The 26,737-nt window shown below is 34.9% G+C and overlaps 3 protein-coding genes across 3 annotated transcripts; 1 reads left to right on the forward strand and 2 right to left on the reverse strand.

Moving 5' to 3' along the window:
* Positions 1-12,816: 12,816 nt before the first annotated feature.
* On the forward strand, positions 12,817-15,414 carry LOC104209971 (SKP1-like protein 1). The gene is made up of 2 exons (XM_009758744.2): positions 12,817-13,153; positions 14,725-15,414. The coding sequence occupies exons 1-2, from the start codon at positions 12,883-12,885 to the stop codon at positions 15,000-15,002; spliced, it is 549 nt and encodes a 182-aa protein (XP_009757046.1). The 5' UTR covers positions 12,817-12,882; the 3' UTR covers positions 15,003-15,414.
* An 883-nt stretch (positions 15,415-16,297) lies between these two features.
* LOC104209972 (heat shock factor protein HSF30-like) lies at positions 16,298-17,154 on the reverse strand. Its single transcript, XM_070147259.1, has 2 exons — positions 16,903-17,154; positions 16,298-16,810 (listed from the first exon to the last, which is right to left on the reverse strand). The coding sequence occupies exons 1-2, from the start codon at positions 17,152-17,154 to the stop codon at positions 16,298-16,300; spliced, it is 765 nt and encodes a 254-aa protein (XP_070003360.1).
* Positions 17,155-21,658: 4,504 nt separating this feature from the next.
* Positions 21,659-22,403, reverse strand: LOC104209970 (SKP1-like protein 12). Its single transcript, XM_009758743.2, has one exon. It carries the CDS (start codon positions 22,349-22,351, stop codon positions 21,845-21,847), a length of 507 nt encoding a protein of 168 aa, XP_009757045.1. The 5' UTR covers positions 22,352-22,403; the 3' UTR covers positions 21,659-21,844.
* Positions 22,404-26,737: the final 4,334 nt, after the last annotated feature.

A 26,737-nucleotide genomic window follows, 5' to 3' on the forward strand; every position in this document is an offset into this window, starting at 1 on the left:
ATTTTTAACACATCTTTGAAAGGCCTTCCCAAGGCCGGGATCAAATGACAGAAGTAGGTGGGCCCCAGGGCTTGCAGGAAAAGCTCAACCATTTCTTCTTCACCAATCGGGGTATTGACTCGAGCAGCTTGCTCCCTCCACCTGAGCCCAAACTCCCTAAAACTTTCCTCCAGCTTCTTTTCCATTTTAGATAGGGAGGAACGGTCTGGGGTAACACCCGATCTGTATTGAAAGTATCAAACAAAATCTTGAGTCATGTCACCCTATGTAGGCCAATTACCAACATCTTGACGATTATGCCATTCCAAAGCTGCCCCAGTCAGGCTCTCACTGAAGTACGCCATCAACAAATCATATTTCTCGCCAACACTTCTCATTTCACTGCAATAATCCCTCAAATGGGCTACCGGATCTCCACACCCATCATACAAGTTAAACTTTGGCACTTTAAACCCCGCAGGCAGACGAACGTCGGGGGACATAGACAATTCTTTGTAAGACATGCTACCCTGATCTCCCATTCCTTGCTTGTTCTTTAAGTACTGTTCTATGCCTTTCGGCCTCCTGGGTATCCCATCTCGCCCTTTTCTTCCTGTGAACTTTTCATTTTCAACATGAGGTTCATCCCGCGGGCCCTGCTTGTATGAGTTAGGAACCTTGTGGGCAACCCTTGAGGGGTAATATTGGTCATCGTGAGCTTTGAGTTGGTATTCATTGTCGGGGATAGTAGATGTGACATGAGGGTGATTTTGGGGAGAGGTAATTGGAGGATGAGTGATGGAGCTACTAAGACGGTTGGGAAAGCTGTGATAAGCGGGTAGATCTGGAGAGTATGGGTAAGGACAGTATCTAGGAAGCTAGGTGGTGGCGGGGGTAGTGCCTTCCCAGTCATCCAAGCCTGATACATGTCAGCCATGTGTTGTTTTAACATCTTTACCTCTTCAACCAACTGCTTTTGAGCGCCGGTGTCAACCAACTCAGTTCTGTTGTTGTCTGCCATTGCCTTTTGACTTTATGTTGCAGAGAAGAGTTACCACTTTAAAACCACAAACCAACCACCCTTCTGCTATGAATATAACAAAATGAAGTCATCACGTTAGCGTTAGGACATTTAACATAAGATAATCTCATTTTATGTGCAATGCACCTAACCACAGTTATCGATTCTAAAATGACTTCGAGGGGACAAAGGTTAGTTGACATCATCCCAATTTGTTCATTTCAACCTCTTTTTTTTTTGTTTTTCTAGCACTTGCTGGCTTGCCCATTTTCCTTCATTTCTCCTTTTTTTTTTCATCACCACTCTTTTCTTTCTCTCATATCTCACATCCCACAATTTCACCTCTTTTTTTTTTTCGTTTCCCTTTTTTTCTCCTCTTTTTTCCTCTTTTTCTTTTAATAATAATAAAAAAATGATTCGATCGAACCCTATGTAGGTTGCCTACGTATCATGACCCCGCATGAATCGGATCTTTGCATAGTTCAGGAAGATCGAAAATAAAGGAAACAAACTGACGTTCTCTGTTTCTACCTTAATGACTTTGACGAGAAAAGGGAAATAAAAGAAACAAATCTCTTTTTGTTTTTTAAAAATTCTAGACTTAATGTTCTATAACCTATTCTAAACTCAAGCCTAACGAGCATATATTTTGCTTTTTGAAATAAATACTCTATGGGAAATTATCAAGGAAAATCCCTAGAAGAGAAAAAAATATTTTTTTGATTTTTTTTCTTTTTTAAGAAGGAAATCTTAAGGCCAGACCAAAGAAAAATATTTTGAATTTTCACTTGATATCCTGAAGAAAAGACTTCGAAACGAGAAATGAAAAAGATAAAAAAAAACTGTTTTTGGATTTGAATTTTGATTACCTAAGGAAGAAACTCCGAAAATAAACCAAAGAAAGAGTATTGTTGTTTTGTTTTTCTTATATGTACAATGTCCTAAAGTTCTAATAAAAATAAAAGAATTTTTTTTCAAGTCATTTTTCATCAATTTTCCAAAGAAAAACCTCAACAGAAAATCTTTTTGGATTTTTGGATTTAATATCTTAAAAGAAAACTTTTAAAGAGGTACTAAAGAAAATTCTTTTTTTTTTGAATTTTTGGTCTTAATATACTAAAGGAAATATAAAAGCAATTTTTATTTTGATATTAATTGACTAAAGGAAAAACAACCTCAAAAGAAATTTTCTTCATTTATAGAATTAGTATTCTAAATAAAACTTGTAATGAAAATATAAAAACGCAATTCTTTTTTTTTTTGACATGTAACACATTTCCAAATACCAAATAAGGAATACAATAATAAAAGACTAGGCAAAATTAACTAGACTATTACAAACTCTAACCTCACCTAAAAGACCGAATACTACTATACATAACTAGAAAGTAAAACATGAACAATTGACTCAAAAATATGAAATGACTTCTCGAGCAACTTCTGAATGCAGTGATCCTGACTAGATGTCCTAGGGCTCCGTCATGCTCCAACTCCGATAAATAAATCCACACCTATATAAGAAAACTTGAACCAATACTATGTGAGACGATAACATTCTCTACTAGACACATGCAAGACATAATTGAGGCTACTTTTGAAAAAATGGCTTATTTGGCCAAAAGGTGGCTAAAAGTGCAAAATTTGGCTATGACCCCGCAAAGCCAAGAACCTAAGACTTACTAGGAAGACCGGACCCTATGTGGGTTGCCTACGTATCCCGCCCCGAGAGACGAGAATCAGGTTTGCGTAGTTCGGGCAAATTGGATACGGGCAAGAATTAAAAAAAATAATAACTAATTTTAGAGAAAACACATTTTTTGTCTTTTTTTTTTTGAAAAATGATGAAACATGCAAAATCTTTTTGGATTTTCTTTTTCCTCTTTTTTTTGATTGATTTTCTGATTTTCGGAAAAGGATGAAAAAGTGCAATTTTTTTTTTGAAATTTCAAGCTCTTTTTTTTTAACAACATAATTGGGCCAACTCGCTTTATCTTCACACTTCACTCTCTCTTTTTTGTTTTTTTCTCTTTTTTTTTCTTCATTTGCCCTCAATTATCATTGGTCCGCCAAATGACCCTTTTACCCTTGAAGAAATGCAACATGTAGCACATAGGATGCATCAAGATGGTCTATTATTTTGGGTACACCTGTCCTAGACGGACCCAACCCCTGTGTTGAGTCCCCTAAATCAAATGCACGTGATGCGACAACGTTCCTACTAGGGATCCGGCATGAGATCTTGTTTTTCTAGGTTTAAAAACTTGGGTTTATTTGTTCTAGACCTGGCTTACCCGAGCGGACAACTCGAGCCGAGGGGGGCTGCGTACCAGTAACCAAAAGATCATCCGGCTTTGCAACTTGTCCGAACCTCGTTCTATTTGGGATATGACACTAACAGAAAGAAGTCACGACCAGCGTGGACTCCTCAAGAGAGAGAAGAGAGGGATTTCGTAGCAATTTATATATACAGTTCAGATAATATCCAAGCGGTAAAAGCAATATTTAGCACAATAGGCCCAAACATGTAATAAAATCAGATAATAAATAAAGCCAAATATAACAATTCATCTAAGCTCGAATTCTTGAACCCTGAACCAGAGATTCTGGGTTCGACTCCCCAGCAGAGTCGCCAGAGTTGTCACACCTCCTTTTTCTACCTACACCCCCGGAAGGGTATAAAGGAGTTTTTTCAATTAAAAGACAATCGAAACGGAATTTATGATAAAGATTTAGAGTCGCCACTTGGGAGATTTATGGTGTCCCAAGTCACCGGTTGAATCCCGAATCGAGGAAAATATGACTCTGTTTAACAGTCCGCGAACCAGAAATCCGAGTAAGGAATTCTGTTAACCCGGGAGAAGGTGTTAGACATTCCCGAGTTCCGTGGTTCTAGCACGGTCGCTTAACTACTATATTTAGCTTAATTATCTGATTTTAAACAATTATGAAACCTAAGTGCATTTTTTAACTTTTGGAAAACCGCTTTTACTTATTTAAAGAATTAATTCAAGGTCATTTAAAACATATCGCAAGCCACACCACATGAAATGCACCCGTGGTTCACGACACACTCTATTTAACCTTGTTGGAAATGAGAACCGGGTCACATGAAATGCACCCCCGGATTTTAACATGCTTATTTCATTATTATTATCCAAAATTATGGCAGGGTCACATGAAATGCACACCCGAGCCCCTTTAATCTAATTGACATAATTCAGCAATCCAATTTCTATACTGGAACAAAATCATGTTCAGCTATAACCAATTCGAGTAAACACGAGAGGATAACCGAGCGAACAAATTCAAAACCACAGAGATCAACTGCACAAACAATAGAATCATATCGTCGGGCAAACAATTAACATTAAGCTAAAGTAAAATGAACAATAGTCTCAAATTCCAAAAAAGATTTCACGTGAATGCGAGATATTAGGCTAAGGTATATGAACAAATCAATTCACACACATGCACAACCTTAAATATTTCAGAAATAAACGAAATTCCAACTCAGTCAACATTTGCCAAATTGTCGATGGAAATACATACAAAGGAATACTTGAATTATGAACCCCACTCTAACCAAAATGGGATGAACAGTCGTCAGCGTTCTCAATAATAAGAGGTAAAAACACAAACAAAAACTTAAAAAAACAAAGTAAAAGACGGACCTTAAAATGATGTCCTATCTGATTGTAGTAATAATATGTGAATAAGAGCTAAAGCCGGAACTTGGCCGGAAAACCTCGTCGGCACCCTTGAACCTAAATGACGCCACTACCACAACAATGGAGACACTGGAGCAATAGTCAACGCGACACACACGAAGAACTGCCAGAGAACTACCTCCGTCCAAACTCGACACAAGACGTCACAAAATCCAGGTCTTGAAAGATCTACACCCATCCGACATGGAAGTAAAACTCATGGGAACAATGGTGATGAAACAGTGGGCTGTTTTCTATTCGTTCATCGTCGACGATGTGACTCCGACGATATAAAGGCAGTAGAGGGCAGAACGGTAGCAGTGTGTGTGTGTGTGCTCGCCGGTTTCAATGGTAGTCGCTAGCGGAAGTCTGGCGATGGGCTGGTGCGGGGGTGGGCTGCTATGGCAGTGATGGAGCTCGGCGACAGCTTTTGGTACTGGGTTATGGGTGGTTGGTTGTTGTTGAAGAAGATGAGAATGGGTGGGGGTCGTCGGAGAAGATGGAGTCGGGGGGTGGGGTCGTATGAGGGTGACGAAGTCAGGGGGTGGGTTGTCTAAAGAAAACGACGCGCAGGGGGGTGGCTTGAAGAAGATAGACGCGAGGGGGGGTCGTGAAGAAGACAACCCAGGGGGGTGGGGTCGTTTGTGTATGGCTGTGCTACTTTTTCGTTTTTTTTCCAGCCTTTCGTTGTCAGCCTTTGTCGTTTTCAACCCCTCCTTTGTTATCTCCCCTTTTCTGTTCTTTTTCGTTCAACTTTTATTTTCTTCTTGTTTTCAGCGTTTCGTTTTTCATGCGCAGCCTTTGTTTCAGATCCCCTTTCCCTCGTTAGGTGTTAGCTTCTTATATATACATAGGTCTAGGTTAGTTTTGTAGGGTTTTTAGGTTAAGGGGTATGGGCCTAGGAATTATGGGCTTGACAATTGTGGGCTATGTCCAAAATTAAGCCTAAAAATAGGTTGCTCGAGCCCAAGTTCTATTCTTTCGCTGCGAACGAGATTAAAAATACGGGCCCATTTATTAATTATTCCTGCTATTCGAATAATTACTAAAATAAAACTAACCATTAAAACAAATCTATTTTTGGTATTTTCAAATATCATATTAAAATAAAAATACGATATTATTATTGTATATATATTTTTTTAAAGATTTGTTTAGATTAAAAATGACTACAAAACATTAATGAACCTATTTTTGTGATTTTTTGTTTTCTTGTAATAAAATAAAGTAAAAGAGTCAAAATTACTTAAAATATCTATATTATGCCTAAATTAAATATTTTACGCTAATATAAAAAAATCTTGGGGAGGGTCAAAAATCACATGTCTACACTTACCCGCCAGACCCTTTGCTAAATAGTAACCTGACTTAACTTCATAGTTTTCAGATTTTGAGTGATGCCACAATAATCTATTATTAAGACCTATGATGGATATTGTAATAGACAAAATTGCATCTACATCTTCATGTTCAAAGGTCGTACTTATCTTATGAAGTTTCCAGGTATGCGTATCTTCATCAATTAATTCGGTAACCTTAAGATCTAAATTGTTTTGCATTTGAATACTTTGGAGTAAAACCATTATTTCTTGGAATCCAAGGATCAGTCCAAACATTATATTTTTTCCATCAGAAATCCTCCACCTTAATCCATTACCTAATAGATCTCTTTCCCACAAAATACTTCTCGAGATCCATGATCTAGTAGATGATATAGAAGCGTCAAAGAAAGTTGAGTGTGGAAAGTATTTACTTTTAAGTACTCTTTCTAACAACGAATCCGGGTACGACAATATACGCTAAGCTTGTTTAGCTAACAAAGCCATATTGAAAGCCTTTAAATCCCTAAATCCTAAGCCCCCTCTTGATTTAGAATCACATAATCTTTCCCATTTCTCAAAATGTATCTTCCTTTTATCCTCGGTTTGTCCTCACCAAAAGTTAGAAAAAAGAGATGTAATCTCCTTGCACAGACCATCAGAGAGTTGGGAGCAAGACAAGGCATAGGTAGGGATTTGTGCAAGTACATATTTAAGCATTACTTCTTTCCCTGCTGTACTTAAAAATTTACCCTTCCATCCTTTTATTTTTGTCTTGACTCTATACTTAATAAACTCTAACATCTTTTTCTTTGAGCGTTCCACGATAGCTGGTAATCCTAAATACATACCCATCTTATTTCTTTGTTGTTGTCCAAGTAAAGAACTTATCTCTACTTTCTCCTCCTCCGTTACAGTTCTACTAAAATAAATAGTTGATTTATCTAAATTAACCACTTGCACAGAACTTTGCTCATACTTTCTTAGAATCTCAGCTACATGGACTGCATTATGCGCATTAGCTAAACAAAATATAAAAGAGTCATCTGCGAAAAATAAGTGAGTTAAGCTCGGCCCATGTCTATTTAACTTTAGACCTTGAATTTCATTTTGAGTTTCAGAAATCTTCAGTAAAGTAGAGAAACCTTCTACACATATTAAAAATAGATAAGGTGATAGCGGATCTCCTTGTCATATTGATCTAGTCAGCCTAACTGATCCAACTAACCCATTTATGTTAAAACTATAGGTAGGGGTAGAAATACATTGGATATATAATCCATTCTACAAATTTGGCATGAAAACACATTTGCAAAAGCATTTTTTGGATATATATCCATTCAACTCTGTCATAAGCTTTTGACATATCCAATTTCGTCGCCATAAATTTTTCTCTACCTCTGCGTTTATTTTTTAGAAGATGCATAAATTCATGTGCTAAGATAACATTATCGATTATTTATCTATGTCCAACGAAATCTGCTTGAGTCGGAGATATAACCTTAGTTAAATGATTTTTTATTCTCATAGCAAGATTTTTTGCAATAGTTTTATGAAGAGTAGAACATAAACTTATGGGTCTAAATTGCGATACCAAAGTAGGGCTTTTAACTTTAGGTACTACAGTGATTAAAGTATGGTTCCACGAAGGAATTAAGTATCCTGTAGTGAAGAAACTATTAATAGCTTTATAAATCTCCTTTGAGATAATATTTCAATATCTTTGAAAAAATAAAGGAGTCATTTCATTCACACCTGGTGCTTTAAGAGGATGCATAGCGAACACCGCATTCTTGACTTCCTTTTCACTAACATCTTTTATGAGTTCTCGATTTATAGAGTCACTAATCATTACATTGACATGATTTAGAATACTTTCGAAATTTGTCGGGTTAGATGTAGAGAATAGTGTATCATAATAAGCCTCAACTTCTTGAACTATTTCAGTTTGATCACTCACCTACCTCCTTTCAACAACAACAACAACAATCTAGTATAATCCCATAAATGGGGTCTGGGGAGGGTAATATATACGCAGACCTTACCTCTACCCCGAAGGGTAGAGAGATTGTTTCCACCTACCTCCTTTCAGATGTTTGAAAACCCCTAATTATATTTTTTTTCCACCTACCTCCTTTCAGATGTTTGAAAACCCCTAATTATATTTTTTCTTCTTCTTTGTAAGGTTGCCATGTGAAAATAGGATGTATTTTTATCGACATCCAGCAACCGTAAGACTCTAGACTTTTGTTTCCAGAAAATCTCTTCTTCTTTATAAGCTTGACTTAATTCCCTTTTTAACAACCTAAGTTTATTCCAATCAAAATTATTAGCCTCACTTCTAAAGTCTGTAATATGTTTCTTAATACTAATAATTCTCTCTCTAGCATTACCATTTCCTCCCCTTACCCAAGCCACTAAGGATCTACGACACTTCTTTATTTTAAAGTTAACTCGAGATTGCTCGAACCCAATATAGTCATCGGACCAAGCTTCAGATACAATATTCTGAACCTCTTCACGATCAGCCCACCTTTTATCAAAGTAAAAACGTCTTTTCTTCTTAATTTGTTCAGTATGTGAAGACAAAATTAACAAGGAATGATCACAAAAGTCAGTATCAAGATGAGTTAAATTAGCCTTTTGAAACTTTATTTTCCAATTAGGGGAGACTAAGACCCTATCTAACCTTTCCTGAATAATATCCCCATTTTTCCGATAGCACCACCAGGTCCAAGGTTTTCCTTTGTATCCCAAGTCAATTGCACCTAAGTTCCAAATAAAATCCTTGAAGTCTCTAAAGGTCCAATTATCTCTAGTTCTTCCTCCTTGTTTTTCTGAATCATCAAAAATATCATTAAATCACCAGCTAAGACCCAGAAGGTGCCCCATTATGAAGATATTTTAATTAATTCTTGCATTTGAGATCGACGATTAATTCTATCCGTACATAGATACACAAAGATACACTAATATTTGCAATCAGATAAGACATCATGTATCAAAGTTTCAACAAAAAAAGAAGAAGTGTGATATTGACATACCTGGACGTTGTCATTCCAAAATAAGGCTAGTCCACCTGATAAACCCATTGGTTCCACGGTAATAGCATGTGCCATATCCAGTTGTCTCTGAACTCTCTGCACTGTTCTATCTCTATTTTTTGTTTCATTTAAGAAAATCATATTTGGGGAGTGGAGACGCATTGTCTCCTTCAAAAAGGGAACTGTTAAGAACCCCCCAGGCCTCTACAATTCCACACTAAAGCTTTCATTGCATGGAGGGAAGCCATTTTGGGCTGGCCTCCCACTCCACCACTTGTTTCTATTTTTTAACTTCCGTTTCAGTATCAAAACTAGTTTGTTCTTTTCTTTTATCCCCCACAGTATGCATGTTTTCCTCTATCACAACAACCTCAATAAGATAATTTTCATTCAAACCTACCAAATTATTTCCCTTAACATCATCAGAACAACCCTTAATATTAGCCTTTTGTTTCCATTGTTTTCTCTTTATGTCCCATGTATTCTTATTAGTAATAGCACTAACAGTTAAAGAGTTTTGTTTTGAATTATCGAGTAGTTGAGAATTATTCACTATATGTAGTTGTAACTTAGGAGAGCTCAATAAAGGATCTGGACATACCTTGTCTATGCTATCTTGCAATTCCTTCATATTTTGGTTGCCTGCATCCTGCATTTGTAAGGCAACTTGCAATACGTTTTGTTGTAGCTCTATTGTGTCATTCAACATATTTTCATCCACTGGAATCTGCTTCTGCACATCTTTCTTCTCCAAGCCAATATTCAAACCTCGCATTGAGGTAGTTTTAATACCATCAGAAGTTCCAACCCCAGTGTTATTCCAAACTTCTGCACTCTCCTTCTCTCTAGATCCATAATTTGTTGCTTCCATGGGCTGCATTTGGTCCCCATGAAGATCCTCTTTCTTATGTCAGACTGCATTTCAACCGAGGTGGCACCCTCTGCTAAATTTAGCAGACTTTTACTACTTCCTGCAACTCCTTTTCCTTCAACCAGTGTAAAGCTATGATTTTTCACCCTAGTATGCCCATCGTTATTAGTATTTACACCTTGACGACGCTGATTATCTGAAGCTAGTAAATGATTCTATGCTCGTAACCATGTCCCAAACTGGTCACTTTTGAGATTGCCTGATCTTATATCCTTCTCTCTTTGTACACAAGTTCTATAGTTGTGTCCTAGCATACCACAGTAGTAGCAAACATAAAGTAGGTTTTCGTATCTTATTTTAGCCCAGTTGTTTCCAAGCCTAACTTGATCAATTTTCCCCTAGGTAGTGGCCTGTTAATGTTCATCGTGACTTTAATCCTCATATATTGCCCCTCTTTGCTTCCACTTTCAGGGATTACAATATCAACGGTACCTCCCAAAGCCTGTCTTCTTTTGCGCCCAACATACTTTGACATCCAATGTAATGGGATATTCCAAACTTAAACCTATAGATTACAGATATTAAACACTTGGGAATTACTCTTCAAACCTGGTTCCCAAGGATGGACATTAAGAAGGTATTTGTCGTACAACCATGGTGTAACAAACCATACTTTATCCTTACTTTCCTTATCTTTAAAAATAAATTGAAAAAAGTTCCATCCGATTTCCTTTATCCGGAGTCCTACTGGGTGCCCCCAAACTAATGGCATAGTATCTTTGACTCCCCTAAAATTCACCCTTTTATCATAAATCACCTTGCCAAAAAGACTTACCTCACAATCCTTCATACTTGACTGAATATCTAGATATTCAATTGCCACAACATCCTTTTCTTCCTCAGTAAGAATAAATTTATTTAGGCGTTTATTAATTTCATCAGCCATCTTTCCAATTGAAGGATTCCCGCTCCTATTGGAGTTGATTCAGCAGTATATTTAACCTGTTTGCACCAAAACATAGAGTTCTTCTAGAAATCAAATTGATTTAGGATTTAGTAGAAAATAGGAAATTTGCACAAATTGATACCCACAGAGGATGAAATCGTTAATTATTAGGTTTCCTATTGGCAAAGTTTTAGAAAGTGAGGTTTGAGAAGTGGAAATTAAGTGATTAGCAACAATGATAGAGACCTCACAAGGAGGAAATAGCTCTCGTGGCAGAGAGAGAAAGCCCTCAGCCAAGACGAGGGAAAAGCGGTTTTAACCTCAATAAAATGGACCAACAGTATAATGCTTAACATGCATCCTTCATTTTTATTTACATTATAATAAATCAGAATTATTTGGAGTGCATTTGCATCTCTTCTACTCTTTTCTCATTTTCTTCAAAAATTAACTAATCCTTCTTTCTGAAATTAATTTCTCTCTAGTTAACTTTGACAGCCCAAATTATTATTATTATTATTATTATATGATATTAGACTGTCAAAGTTTTCTGTAACTTATTTGAAATTGACGTGTAATATTTGTTGTTATTCATGATTATCAAAATACTACTAGCTACGAGTTTGTGTTTCAAGAATCATAGGTATAATTACTCTAGTAATTGGTCGAGTTGACCAGAAAAATCAACTTTGGGGTTAAGTTGTACAAAATTATTCCCTCAATCTCAATTCATATGATATTTTTTTTTCTTTTTAGTCAATCCCAAAAGAATGACATTTTTCTATATATAATAACAATTCAACTTTAAGTGCACTCAAAGAATAACACAACAACAACACACCCATAATAGTCCCACAAGTGAGGTCTGAGAAGAGTAATGTGCACACATACCTTACTCCTACCTGGCGAGGTAGAGAAACTATGATAGACCTTCGGCTCAAGAAAAGATGAAAAGAGAAAAAAGGGAAGAAGACGAAGAAGAAAGAGGGAGAAGACAGAAAGAGGAGGGAGACAAAGGACGATAAGAAAAAAGAGAGAGAAAGACTGAGGATGACAACAACAACAAGTAAAAGAAAAAGTAACACCAAATAGTAACAATCAGGAAAATACGGTACACGAAGCGAACGGAACAATAGGCAAACACTAGAGGTCAAAGAATACGAAAAAATAAGAGCGCTACTAATACTACTAAAAAAGAATGGGGAACTCTCGACTACCTACTAGCCTTCTACCCCAATCCTCGACCTCCACACCCTTCTATCCTGGGTCATAACCTCAATGAGCTGAAGTAATGCCATGTCCTGTCTAATCACCTCTCTCCAATACTTCTTTAGCTACGTCTACCTCTTCTCAGACCTGCCATGACCAACCTCTCACATCTCATGACAAGAACATCTGTACTCCTCCTTTTTTACTTACCCAAACCGTCTCAGTCTCAACTCATCTTGTCCTCTACTTAATGAATTACACGTTGAGCTAAAAAGGAATTCACCTATAATACAGAGTGTAACGTCTAAAAATATTATTTACGAGAGCTATCCTCTAAAATAGAGATAAGGATAAAAGTTTCAATCGCTCATTTACTATTATTGTACTCACATAATTATTCCTACTCTATAAAGAGTGGGAGTTTAAATAAGTAGCACTTATCTAAAGTGAAATCCTCCTCTCTCTAATGACAAAATTAAAAAAGAAAAAGAAAAACACAAAAACAAAATTAAGGTCTTTGTCCCTTAATTCACGATCTATCTTGTCCGTAAAAGAACTAGAAAAAATGACACCCTTTTTCCAAAACCAAATATGAATTGGTCTTTCGGAATTCGTTACGTTCTTTTTGTCAATTTCTAATCAACATGATCCATTACTGACGGGACTTTGTAACCTACATATATACCAATAATAAATCCCAAAATTCCCATAACACTTCACTGCATTTCATTCATATTTATATCTTCTTTTTTTTGTCTGAAAAATATAGAAAACTTTAATTTAATTATGGCAACCGAAGGCAAGAAAATGGTGACATTAAAATCAAATGATGATGAGGAATTTGAAGTTGAAGAAGCTGCAGTTATTCAATCCGAAATGATCAAGAACATGATCGAAGATGGATGCGCTACTAGTGTTATTCCACTTCCAAATATTGATAGCATTACCCTAAGCAAGGTCATTGAGTATCTCAACAAGCACATTACTAGGGACGAAGACGAGGACGAGGACGATGACAAGGACAAGGACAAGGACAAGGGAAAGGTGGCGAAAGCAGGTGAGTAGAGTTGGTAAATGAGCGAGTTGAGTCAAATTTGGAGAGGTCTAATTTAAGAAATGATTTATAATCCAACTCGTCCAAAATTTGCTTGGGTCAAAATGGAACACATACAACAACAACAACAACAACAACGACCCAGTATAATCCCACAAGTGGGGTCTGGGGAGGGTAATATGTACACAGACCTTACCCCTACCCCGAAGGGTAGAGAGGTTGTTTCCAGGAGACCCTCGGCTCAAAAAAACAATAGGAGATGATATATTAGTACCATAAAATGCGTAATAAAAATAACAACAATATATAAGAGATATGAAATATAAAATACAGGATACGAAATATAGGATACAAAATGGAACACATAATTGGTCTTAATTTAAGATGCCCAGCATGACTCGATTTTTTTTTAACCTTTTAGGTTCTTTCAAATTAGAGAACCTAATTTTATATTACCTTTGAAAGATGACAGTCATATAATTCTTTCAAATTAACATAATTCTTAGTCCCCAAATTGACATAAATATCAATTTTTTCCAAATTGATATAATTTGTAATCTCAAAATTTGATCCTTAATGTTTGGGGTTGGTTGGATTTTGACCCGTCCGGTTATATTATTTTGGCCCATTTGACTTGATGAAATTCAAAAATAGCCAGATTTGCAATTGATAATTGGAAAATAGTGACAGTTTCAAAAATAATCAAAATTTAGTCACTTTTCATGTAAAGATAAATCTGAACGAAAATACTGTTCAAAATCCGGAAAATATTCCAGCATATTATACTGGAGTTCGAACTTTTTACATGTGAACTTCCAGCATAGTATACTGGAGTTCCAGCACAATATACTGGAATATACTGGAAGTTCATACACTGGTGCTCCAATCTCCAGTATATTATGCTGGAACTTTTCGTGTGCCAGAGATCCAACATAATATGCTAGAAGTTCATACACATGTGCTCCAATCTCCAGTATATTATGCTAGAGCTCTCCGTGTGCTGGAGTTCCAGCATGAAGTTCATACATATGTGCACTAATCTCCAGTATATTACGTTGGAACTTTCCGTGTTGCGGCAAAATAGTGACTATTTTTCAATGACTTTGCAAACGCTGACTAATTTTTATTACGAATCCGAAAACTAGCTAGCCCGTGCTATTTTCACGATATTTTGATGGTCATTTCGAGTTCAACCTATTAGGTTAAATCAATAAATGAGTCATAACCAACCCCGTTTAATAGTTCACTAGTGGCGGAAGCCAATGTCCAGGCAGACTCATTCTAACTGAAACAAGAGGTGAGTCTTTACCAGCGTCCATATATTCTATTTTAGGAAACCCAAAAAAGGTGTGCCCCTAATGCAAAAGATTGTTTTACTAAGTAAGATAAAGACAAGAAGCAAGATCATAGCAGCTACGAAAGTCATTGCTTCTTAGCGCATCTATTTTCTTGCTCGTTAACGCTTAGACTAATAAAATAGAAAGGGTCTTTCTCGCTTGTTTAGTAAAGTCTTATTTTTTGTTTAAGCTCGGACAAAGTTACAAATAAATGAGATGATATTGCTACCTCTACAGGTGAGGAAGAAGATCTCAAGGAATTCGACGAGAAATTCGTAAACATGGGATGGGAAGAGCTTTTCGACGTAATAATGGCAGCAAATTATTTGAATATTCACGAGTTGATGGAATTATGTTGTCAATCTGCAGCTGATAGATTGAAGAACAAGAGTGTTAGAGCAGTTCGTGAGATGTTAAAGATTACTAATGATCTTACTGAAGAAGAAGAGAAAGAGATTATTAATGATGCTCCTTGGGCATTTGAAGGTCCTGAAATTGATGATACTGTTAATTAGATTATTATAGTAATATCAATTTAATTAATAAACAATAGGCAAAGGGATTTTGTTTTTGGTAGTGTGGGGATTAAGGAAATAATAATCTCTACATTAGGGTCTATGGTTATTTTAGGTCTAATGTTATGTTGGTTCTTTAGTTTTTTTTGGTTATTGCTCGGCATGTTTGAAGGAGAACCGTGAAGCAACGGTAAAGTTGTTTTTACGTGATCTATGGGCTCGAGCCGTAGAAACAGTTATTAATACTTGTATTAGGGTAGGCTGTTTACATCACACCCGTGGGATGCAGCCTTTCCCCGGTCCCAACGTGAACGAGGGATGCTTTGTACACTGAGCTATCCTTTTAACTTTACATGTTATTCATGGTGTTTTAATGTATTTGCACTTTTGAATAATTGACTTATTTTGTTTCTTTGGCTCTATTTAGTTTTGTGTTTGTGATTTTTCTTTTAATAGCCTCTTTAACATGCAAAATATATTGAGGATTATATGTATCGTTTAATACAGTTTATGGTTATGCCCTGTTACTTAAATAGATCATGAAAATTTTCATTTCTTGATTATTCAATTATCAAAGGAGTAAAAAAGAAGAATCGCTATCGAGGAAAAAACTGTTTTTTTTTTTTTTTTGCTGCTTTTTGATAGTTAGAAAATATCATGACATGAGCTAAAAATTCAATTGCAGTGCTTACAACAGGCTAGTGTGTCTGCAGACCTTGCCAAACTTTAAAGATAAAGAACTATTTCCTACAAACCCTCGGCTCAAGGAAAGATGAAAAGAAAGCATTAGCAACAAACAATATATTTAGCATGTTACCCTTGTGCTTTCAAAAGATAATCTTTTTTGTTACGGAAAAGGGCCAAAAATGCCTCCTAAAAATGGCTCACAAATACCCTCCGTTAATTTTAGGGGTATAGTTGAACCCAAAATAATGTTAGGATAATTTTAGACCAAAAGGTTAACAGAGGGTATTTGTGAGCCATTTTTAGTACGTTTGGAATAATTTTTGGCCCTTTTCCATTTTTGTTATCAAACACAACCAGAAAGATGAATCAAAACCTGTTGCTACAGATTGGAAAAGAACTACAAATTTTGAAATATTTTACTTTAACACAAACACACACACATTTTATAGAGTTGATCATATATAAAAGTGCAGTAATTATGTACATCAAACTATAGCAAGTTTAACTAAATCCTAAACTAATCAACGAAAGGAAAAAAAAAAACTTCAAACATAATAGTTAAACATAATCATACTGTAAAAAAAAACAATTACCAACACAAGAGAACACTAGAAATCATCCACTTTTCTTCTCAATCTCAATTTCTGCTTCTTCTGCATGATTTCATGTACTTGTTTAATAGCTACCAAATCATCCATCTTTTTCTCCACTAAAGTTTTGCAAATTTCTGCTATATCCTCTACTTTACGTTTCTTTGTTTGCTCATCATTCTTCATGGCCTGCTGCATTGCAACTTGCTTAATTCCTTTTGCCAATAAACAGAGAAGTTTCCTAAATTTAGCATCAGATTTTTCTAAGTATTCCCTCAACGACGCGATTCTATTAGCCAAATCGTCTTGTTTCTCCTTCATCTTCTCGATTTCTGACATCAATGTAACGTTGAAATCTCTCTGACTCCTCAACTCTGTCACTACCCCATTGTAATAATTTTCTTGATAACAATGTTCTTGAATTTTCTGATTTTGATTTCGTCGCTTTATGTTAGATAACAAGTGTTTTTTCCCTGGTCGAAACCAATAATGTTCATATTCCCATTTCTGCAATCCAATCTTCTTGAACCCCTGTTGATCATAATATACAATAAACATTTAAAATAAGATTCACTGTTATGTTGAAAAATGTAACAAAATAAACATGGTAATTTATAACTTACATAGTTATTGAGTTGGTAAATAAAGCTAGACAGATTTTCATGCTTGAAATATTGAGGTAGAAGTTGGGAGCATAGTCTGATATGATCCCAAATAATAAAGCTAGTACTAGTTAAACTCCAGCTAATAATAGAATTCGTATTCGGATCGTCCACCATTTCATATGTCTTCGTCAAGAAAGGAGGTATACGAGGTTTGTGCAATACTATTGCAACATCAGAACCAGAAAATTGACTGATATTGTTCGTCGCCATGTTAATTTCTTGTGTTAAGAGAAAAAGGAGAAGTTTTTTTCTGAAAATTTTGCAGATATGTGCTATTTGTTCTTTGTATTTAGTAGCTTTTCTTTTTATTGTTTAGCCACTAATTTATATTTGAGTCTTTAGATTTAGAATAAGTGATTATATGATATAGTACGTTCCCTTTGATAAATAGTACTATTTGATTCTCCTTGTATTGTACTTAGTAACATGCAAATTGAAACTTTTCCTTCTTGTACTATACTATTCTATACACAGTATCCTTTTTGCTATGTCTATAGAACATTGTGAAAATTAATCATATATTTGAAAAAAATTGAGCGCAAAAAGAGCAAAGGCTAGAGTTAAATGATAAATTTCAAAAAAAAGGGTGTTACTCCAATTTGGAAGTTGATGAGGGAAAACAGAACAAGAGATATACTTTTTCATATGATCTTTGTGTAGAAAAAATACACTTCATTCTTGGTTTTTGTTAAGCATTTCATTCCCTTGTTTTCCCCAAAATACAAAGGTCAAAACACGTAACGACGGAATTAACCTCTATTGATACGCCAATTAACATTTAGCATTATTGTTGGGCAAATCATATAATGTTTTTTTGTAATTCAATTTCCTACCTTAAGTGTATTCTAATGTTGCAGAATATTAGTACATAAAATTTTAACTTCCCTTTTGCTACCAGTAGAAACCAATGGGATGTTGAAAATAAAAGGGATGCATTTCATTTAACTTCCCTATTATTTCCTGTTCAAATCGCGTCAACTTGAAAAACAGATAGAAAGAAATTACATAAATAAAGCAACAAACAAATTTTTAAGGTTGCACGGTGTAATTATAAGGCTTCTTTTTAGTTTCTTTTTATTTTTATTTTTATTTTAGATTATTTTCTTTATAACTTTTTATTTCTATTATTTTTAATTTTTTAATTTTATTTTTACCTTTTAATTTCTTTTGAAATTTTAAAATATATTTTTCTTTGTACGTTATTTATTTTTTATTTTTTCTATCTTTATTTCTTGTGATTTCATGTAGTTGCTTATATTTTATTATTCAATTTTTTTAAACTACACCTCCTAATATTAGAAATAATGAGTCATTAACAAACTTGACATATAATGAGTGATGCAATTAAAGTAAAATTTCGTTGCTAAATGTGGTTATAAACTTATCATGTTTCCTAATCTTAAGTTGCAATGAAATTACTATTATTATGTTGGAATTTGACATATGTTAAACGATTTTTTTTTTGAATTTTAAAAATGTGTTTATTCATGGTTCCATTTTACTTATTTTAGTAGCACTAGCTCACATTGCATGTTGTTCATTTTTAGTTAGTATTGATAGATTAGTTTTGTCAAACATTTGAATAATGTTATGATATTACATTTATAAATATTAATTTATTTTATCAAACATGAATTCCATGGTGTTCTTACAAAATGCATATTTTTAATTTTTGTAAGTATCTAAACTAAATTTTATTAATTTTAAAAAATATATAAATTATTTTTACAATATTAGTTATAAATATATGATTACTAATTAGTGTATATTCACGAAAAATATACATCTTAATACCAAATATAATATCATTTATACTTATATAAATTTATAGGCATATATTTATTATATTAGCTTTTAAGTTTTGATAATTGCTTAATTTAAAATTTAATCTAACTGTGTAATTATACTTGTGCAATCAAACAGTAAACTTGTAATTACACTATGACAAACAAATAGGTCGTCGTAATTACACAACTGTATAATTACTAAGCTGTGTAATTACTATCCTAGTAATTACACCAATTCCAATTACCGGGTGATTTTCCAAACAGACACAAGCAAAACCTAATTAGTTGAGTGGTCCATTTCGTTTCCTTGATGCGCCCCACTTATGTTCATCTCTAACCTTTTCCTCTTCCTCTTTGGTGTAACGAGCCTGGAAGACGTGGTATATTACAAAGATGCTAGCTGCTGAATAGATTTTGGGCTTTATTTGTAAAGTTTTTATTCCGGTAAAAATGGAATGGTATAGCCAGTTTTCGGACTGGTCATTCAGAAATAGCCAGCGTTTACGAAGTCAATAAAAAATAGTCAGTATTTTGCTGCAATAGAGACCGGTCCAACATAGTATACTGGAGTTCGGTGCACCTGTGTATGAACTCCGGCATATTATGCTGGACCGGTATACTTTGCTGGAACTATAGTATATTATACGGGGCAATTATACTTGCTGGAACTATAGTATATTATGCTGGAGTTCCAGCATACTTATCCTGGAACTCCAGTATAATATGCTGGAGTTCAAGCATACTTATGCTGGAACTCCAGTATAATATATTGACGTATTTTTCGGGTTTTGAACAGTGTTTCGTTCAGATTTATCTTTATATGAAAAGTGACTAAATTTCGATTACTTTTGAAACTGGACTATTTTTGAACGACTAGTTGTAAATCTGGCTATTTTTGAATTTCTCCCTCTATTCCGGGGTAATCAAAGCCCAAAGATATATGAATTGAACAGAAAAATTCATCGTTAATCCTATTTAGCTACGAATTAGCGAAAAATTATCAAAAAAATCTGTTAACTAATTTTAATTTTTTGTAAGGGTAAAAATCATTTACTTCCCACAACTTTACTTTAAAAATCAAACTCCCTCCTCTATTTTTAACAATTATCATTCACTCCCTTTTACCTATACAATGTCTATTTTGCCCTTGTTATATTCAATTCCCTCTTATATATAATACTCTTTTTTTATGTGCTATTTTTTTTAACATTTTACCTATAATTTAAATTATGTTATACTTAATCATAAATTGTAATCTAAATTTATTAAAATTATAAATAGAATAGCCGTATTATAAATTTATTACAAAATTTACATACTGTTGTGATTCTTATTTTAATATAGTATGCATTAAGTATATATTAGTTGCATTTTATCAGTGGTAAATAGATAATCTTTTTGGAGTTTTTTTATAGAATGTGCCTTTTCCTTAATAATTATAAAAATTGTATATTACCTACATTGAATGTATTTTTTAAGGTTCTCATCATTTTATTCTCAATTATATAAATAGATTTTTAATTTGATAGTTATTAATAAAATTATTGATAAGAGCAAATTATTTATTCTACTCATTCTTTTTATTATTCAACATCATCAAATTATATGCTTGATCACCAATTTTTAGTTTTTAAATAAAATTTCATTATTACATAGGTAAGTTCATAACACAGATATTAGAAAAGAAAAGAATATCATGATTTTAAAAAGTAAAAAATACAAAACGAAACGAGATAAATATTGATAATGTAGCGGTTAAAATAGGTATTTTAAACCGTCAACTACAAAATGAGGGTGAGAATGATAATTGTTCAAAGTAGAGGGGGAGTTTGATTTTTAAAGCAAATTTCGGGGGTGTAAATGATTTTTAGCCTTTTTTTGTAGTGGGGGAAGATATTTAGAGGTGGAAAATGTTATGAGTAGTGGTGGCAAAAGGGATAAAAAAATAGTTATTCATCCAAATTATTCATTAAAAATGGGTTGGATACTTAACTTTTTAAAAATGGGTCAATTATGGATAAGATTCATATCATGCTTGAAAAATGGATAACCAATGAGTTTAACTTTTACATTCGCAAAGACTTAAATTGGAGGTTCCTCGAATTTGGGATACTAGAAATTCTCCCAAAAGTGATCAGATTCAAGAAGCTATGGATACTATGGATATCCATATCCATTTTTTATCCGTATTAAATATGGGTCGGTTGGATAATTTATCCGTTTTTACATTATCCGTTTTTGACCCGCCCATATGACACGACACGACCCGCCCGTTTGTCACCCCTAATTATGAGAACCAGAATCTCTAAACATAAGGAATTCCGGAAGATTAGAAAAAGAGATGGCCATGGAGGAGAGAAGTAAAGATTTGAATTCTAGAAGAAATACTGATTACCATAAACTCAACGCTACGGGAGACAGACCAGACCCATGACAATAAAATGAGCTCGAGATTTGAGTGTCGCTCAAGTTAATTAATATATTTTCAACTTAATTCTCTTTAAAATAGATCATTATTTAATTTAATGGTAACTAGTTAACTAAAGGAAAAACATTAGTCAATAACTACAAGAGATAATTATTCCCTCTCGTCTCGTCTCAAATTATCTGTCATGATCTCTAAATATTTTCTTAATAGCAAAGTTCGACTACTTCTAAGTAATTATGCTTAGGGAAAAAAAGAAAGACACAATGGATTCGATTTTTTACAATTTGAAGGATTTTGAACGTCAAATCTCTATGATTTTCATTCCTAATAACATCTCGTCTCTTAACAGTACTTTTCTGAGTATATTTCAATGCAATAATTTCAAAAGTGAGTCTTGGGAAGAATAGTGTATACACAATTTCGATAGACCCAAAAGCAACAAACAAAGTTTAAAAAATTATTCAATTCCATTTGAGAAAGATCAACACAAAACCCAACTCATGCATGAATTTAAACAGCATCAAAACAAGAATTTCCAAGAATCCATAATTGCTAAATTCTGTAAATACTAAAAACTCAAAACCCTGAACTACTTAAAACTAAAGTAAAACCCATAAACAATCAACGAACCTTCCAAAAACCTAATTAAAACCCCTTAATTAAAGCTAAAAACATAAACAAAACCCTAATTAGTAGAATCGTCAATTTCTTCTCCTTCATGTGCCCAAGCATGTTCCTTCTTAACCTCTTCCAATTCCGCTTCAGTATAATCAGTTGTGATATTAAATATCTTCCTAACAGCCATATACGACTTATCCTTAATCCTATCAGCAATTGACTGACATAACAAATCCATTAAGCCCTTAATATCAAGGTAATTAGCAGCTAATACAAGTTCAAACAGATCGTTGTAACTCTTCTCCTTCACGAAATCCTTATCGAATTTTTTGATTTCCTCTTCGTTAGACTTCATCTTCTCATCGGCGTGCGTCTTTAGGTACTCTGTAATTTTGATTAGGGTTTTGGTATCGACGTTTGGGAGTGGAATGACGGTGTAATCGTCTTCCACCATGTTTTTTACGGTTATGGATTGAACGGCGGCGTTTTCTTCTAACTGAAATTCGTCGCCGTCGGAGGATTTTAAGACTATCTTCTTCTGCTCAGATGTTGCTGAGGAGGAGGAGGCGGCCATTGATTTATTGATGATTTTAGGAGAAATAAGGGAGAGGAAGGAAAACCCTAGAGAAAAGTCGAAAGGGATTATTATGTGTAGAGAAGGGGAAGATGTTGCTATTTATAGGTAACGATTGATATTGTTTTACGTATTATATTTCCGTGTCCTTTTTAATTTATGAAAAATATCCTAATCCTAAAAAGAAAAGGAAAACTTTTTTTTTTCCTTCACACTTCTAGAAACTACTGACGTTGGAGAAAACAATGTTTAAAGAAAATATAATGGATAATTATTTATCCCGTGATTAATAATGTAGAGAATGTTGTACATAAATTATTCATATTAAGCGCATTTTCTCTATTTAATTAAAGAGTAATAGGTAATTCCCATATCACAAATCTTTCACAACTTAATATAAGTATTATTTAGTACTGGCAATCAGAAGCTACATAATATTTTGCATAATTTGTTTTTCTTATACGACCAATAATTTCACAGGAAATTGGAGGAAGTTCCTTCAAACTCATTAAGTGGCACATTCACTTTAGTTTACGATTTTATATATGAATTGAATCCTTTTTTTTTTTTTGTTGACGAACTGGAAAAATTTATTCATTAGATATTAAGTAACAATAGTCATTTGTTCCATTGGATCATTTACATACTGACGATAGGCCATGCATGGCATTGAGGTTACCAAGTTTGCCTAATTATCTACAAACATTAATAGAGAGAGACTTAACATAATAAACATCATCAGCTTTGTCCGCCAACATCCTGGTCGTGACACAAGGTGGCAGAATAACTAGACGTAGTGGCGGAGGTAGGATATTCGCTAAGGCGTTCCAAAAAAGAAAAAGTTAAAAATTAATAGAGACTGTGGCCAGTGAGAATTGAACCATTGACTTTACAAAGTTTTTAACCCCTTGACCACTGAGCTATGCTTTTGGGTTGTGTTAATAAAGGGATTCAAAATATAAAATATAAAGGCACAAATCGAATTTTGCCTTATATGTACAGTGTAATTTGCGAAGGGGTTTGGGTAAACCCCCTTCCGCCCCCTAAATCCGCCTCTGTTAGCTTGTTGCCTCCTTAGTGATCGAGGCCAACCCTGCACTACTTTGAGTAACGAGAGAGGTCGAAGCAGCTTTTACCCGATTTAGGATCGGGATCGATTTCCATAGGGAGCTAGAAGTTGGAGTCGGGTGTCTATCTAAAGCGGAGTTGTGTATGTGTTCCAAATTGCACTTCTAAACATTTTGGGTTTTGATTTACTTCTAATTTTATAAACCTACAATGCTCAATAAAACTAAAATAAGCTAAGGTTAAACTATTACGAGTTGTTCAAATGGGTAAAAGACACTAAGGTAATGACTTTCGCCTAGATGGTAAATTGATGGGTACTTGAGTTTAAGACATGATTGTCACATTTGGGGATTATGATATAACCATTGCACGATTCTACTCACTCTACACCTCTAGGTAGTTCGAGTGATTTTGCCCGGATTGACTTTCTTAAGACCAATTGAGTATGCAAATTTGCACAAGCAATCAAGGTTAAAGATGAGTTTTACTATCTCTAGATTTAACCCTTTAATTGAGGCTATCAATCTCTTGAGTACGCACCAATTCCTTGTTGGACCAATTTCAGAGACTTGACTCTCTTTCTCAAGAAGAGCCAAAGTCAACTAAACACAAACTAGTGTTTGCAACCACTAATTCAGCAATTAAACATGAAATTAGTCCAAATATCAAACACCCATAGACAATCAAACATCAAAACACAAAACCCATCAATTACCCACACCAGGGTTGAGCCACAACCCTAGCTTATATGTCTAGCTACTCATAATTAGAGAAGAAAACAAAGAAATAGATGAAGAAAAACTCATATTAATTAATTGCTAAGATAAACTAGAAGATTCAATGTTGAAATGAAGCTAAAATTTCCCAAAATAGCTAAAAGAACAGAAGTCACGAGCGCAACTCATTACAAAAACTATCAGATGACCTAAAAATGGGAAAAAACTATTTGTACTAAGCTGAAAAATCTGGACAAAAATACCCCGGCGGGGTTAGTGCGGACCGCACAAAATCACGTGCGGCCACACTAAGGCTCTTGACTTAAAATCTAGTTCTCTAAACTCGGGCAATGCGGACTGCATAGAATTGAGTGCGACAACAATGGCTTCTAGTGCGGTCTGCATGAAATGGAGTGCGGACTGCATTGGACTTTAAACTTGGAACTGACACTTCTCTGAACTCTGGCTTTGCAGACCGCACTAAATCGAGTGCGGCCGCAATGAACAATGCGGACCGCACAAAACCCCATGCGGCCGCAATGCCTGTTGACCTGGAAATGCACTCTCTGAACATCACTTGTGCGGACCGCATAGAATGGTATGCGGCCGCACTGGCCTTGTTTTGCCTGAGCTTTGTCTTGTCTTGGTACTTGTGCAAGTTTCACTCCTTTTTGAGCTGATCTTTGACATCTTGTCACCTTGTTGATCAAACCTGCAATCAAGCACAACTTGTGATCCTTTGGGACTATTTTGTACACATTTCTAATCAAAACTTAAGCAAGAAGGAGTATAAAATGTATCAAAATCCCTAGTTATCACTTAGCCAAAAGACATTCTACTTCATTTCCTTGTCGGAAGTAATGCCCGATCACCAACATGTCCATTTTGGATATTGTTTACTGTGAAAATAATAATAACAATTAAATTTGATTTTGTGGTTCTAAAAATATGTGATCTATTTTTATGCTAGTTGTTAGGCGATGAATGCTAAAGTAAGAGATTAGAAAGCAAGATTATAGCTAGAAAACGATGTAATAGTCGAACCGAACAGCAGGAGATCGGGGCCTCGAGCTGTCGTATATGGGACCTCGAGGTCGAGTTGGGTGACTGGCTTGGAGCGGTCAAAGGAGGAATAACAATTACGAGAGCTACGATAGTGGCTCTTTATGATCAATGATAGGCAATAAATGATGAACAATAGATAGAACACAATAAATGTAAGCAATAAATGAGAGTAATGAGATCAAGAGAATATGTTAGAGAGCAGAGAGAATTGAGCAACATGTGTTTACAAAATGACAAGGATCCCCTTTATATATGAGGGGTAATCCCAATATAGTACAAATACATTTATTACAAAGATATGGAGATGGGATAGCTAGTTGATGTCATGATTCGGGTCTGAACTTAGCTCACTAGGCTTTGTCAGCTCTAGTGATGCGCCTTGTGAACTCCCCACTTTCTCTCCGTAACTCTTAGTCTGTACTGCTCTGAGGTCGAGCGTTGATGGCCCTTGTAAGCACGTGATTTTTGCCCAATATGAGAATTACTCCCAAAAAAAAAAATTCAAAAATAAAATGATTTTTCTTGATGTGCAATTTTGTGATATTTTGTGATATTTTGAATAATTATTTGTATTTGTCTGTGCGTGTTTATTTTCTAAATCAACAAAAAATACAAAAATATATCGCATTTTTCATGTAGGATTTAATTCTACAATTGTTAGTAATTAAATTTGTTTTACAAAAATTAAAAATTACAAAAATAGGCATCGTTTGCATTTTTAGCATTTAATGTCCAAATATACAATTTTATGCTTAATTAACACTTAATTGTGCGTTAATTGTTATTGGAAGTTAATTTGCATTTTTATAACTTAATTTAGTTCTTAATAATAGTTTAAGTATTTTTATAATTTAGTTTTAGAAAAATAAAAGAAGAAAAAAGAGCGAAAATATAAAGAAAGTCGGAATTGGGCCTCTTCTTCAATTTCAAGCCATAGGCCCAAAAAATGGCCCAATCTTCCCTACGACCCAGTCCATTTCGAACTGGGTCGACCCAGTCCATAACCCAACACCCCTATTATCTTACAAACAACACAAAACAAAAGAAAAAAAGGGAGAAAAAACCCTAAAAATTCCTAACTAATCCGCCACCCCCCTTTCCTATCTTCTTCTTCTTCCTCAAGCTTCTCCACCTCCTATGGCTTCCCTTTGCCTTCAACCTCAAGAAGCCATGACTACACACACACACACGCACGTCACCCTCACGACCCCGGCTCAACTAAACGACCCCAGCCCTATCCGCCATTGAAGCTCGTCAAGCTCGAAGCTTGCTCGACTATGGCTGCTTCCCCGCTGCTTTCAGCTGCTTTTGTTTACGTCCAAACACGCCCCCAGCTGCTGCTGCTTCGTGGTTCAAACTTCAAGCCCTGAGCTGCCTCGTCCAGCTTCATGCCTCGTAGTTCATGGCTGAACATCCATCGCGACAACCCAACTGCTGCTGCGTTGTTCTTCTTCGTCTCCGTCGCGGCCAAGATCACGCAGCAACTGCTGCTGCTCACGTTTCCGCCATGGACGAGCAAGCTTTGATGCTGCCATGG

The sequence above is a fragment of the Nicotiana sylvestris genome, chromosome 5 (genome assembly GCF_000393655.2).
Source record: "Nicotiana sylvestris chromosome 5, ASM39365v2, whole genome shotgun sequence".
NCBI classification, from domain to species: Eukaryota; Viridiplantae; Streptophyta; class Magnoliopsida; order Solanales; family Solanaceae; genus Nicotiana; species Nicotiana sylvestris.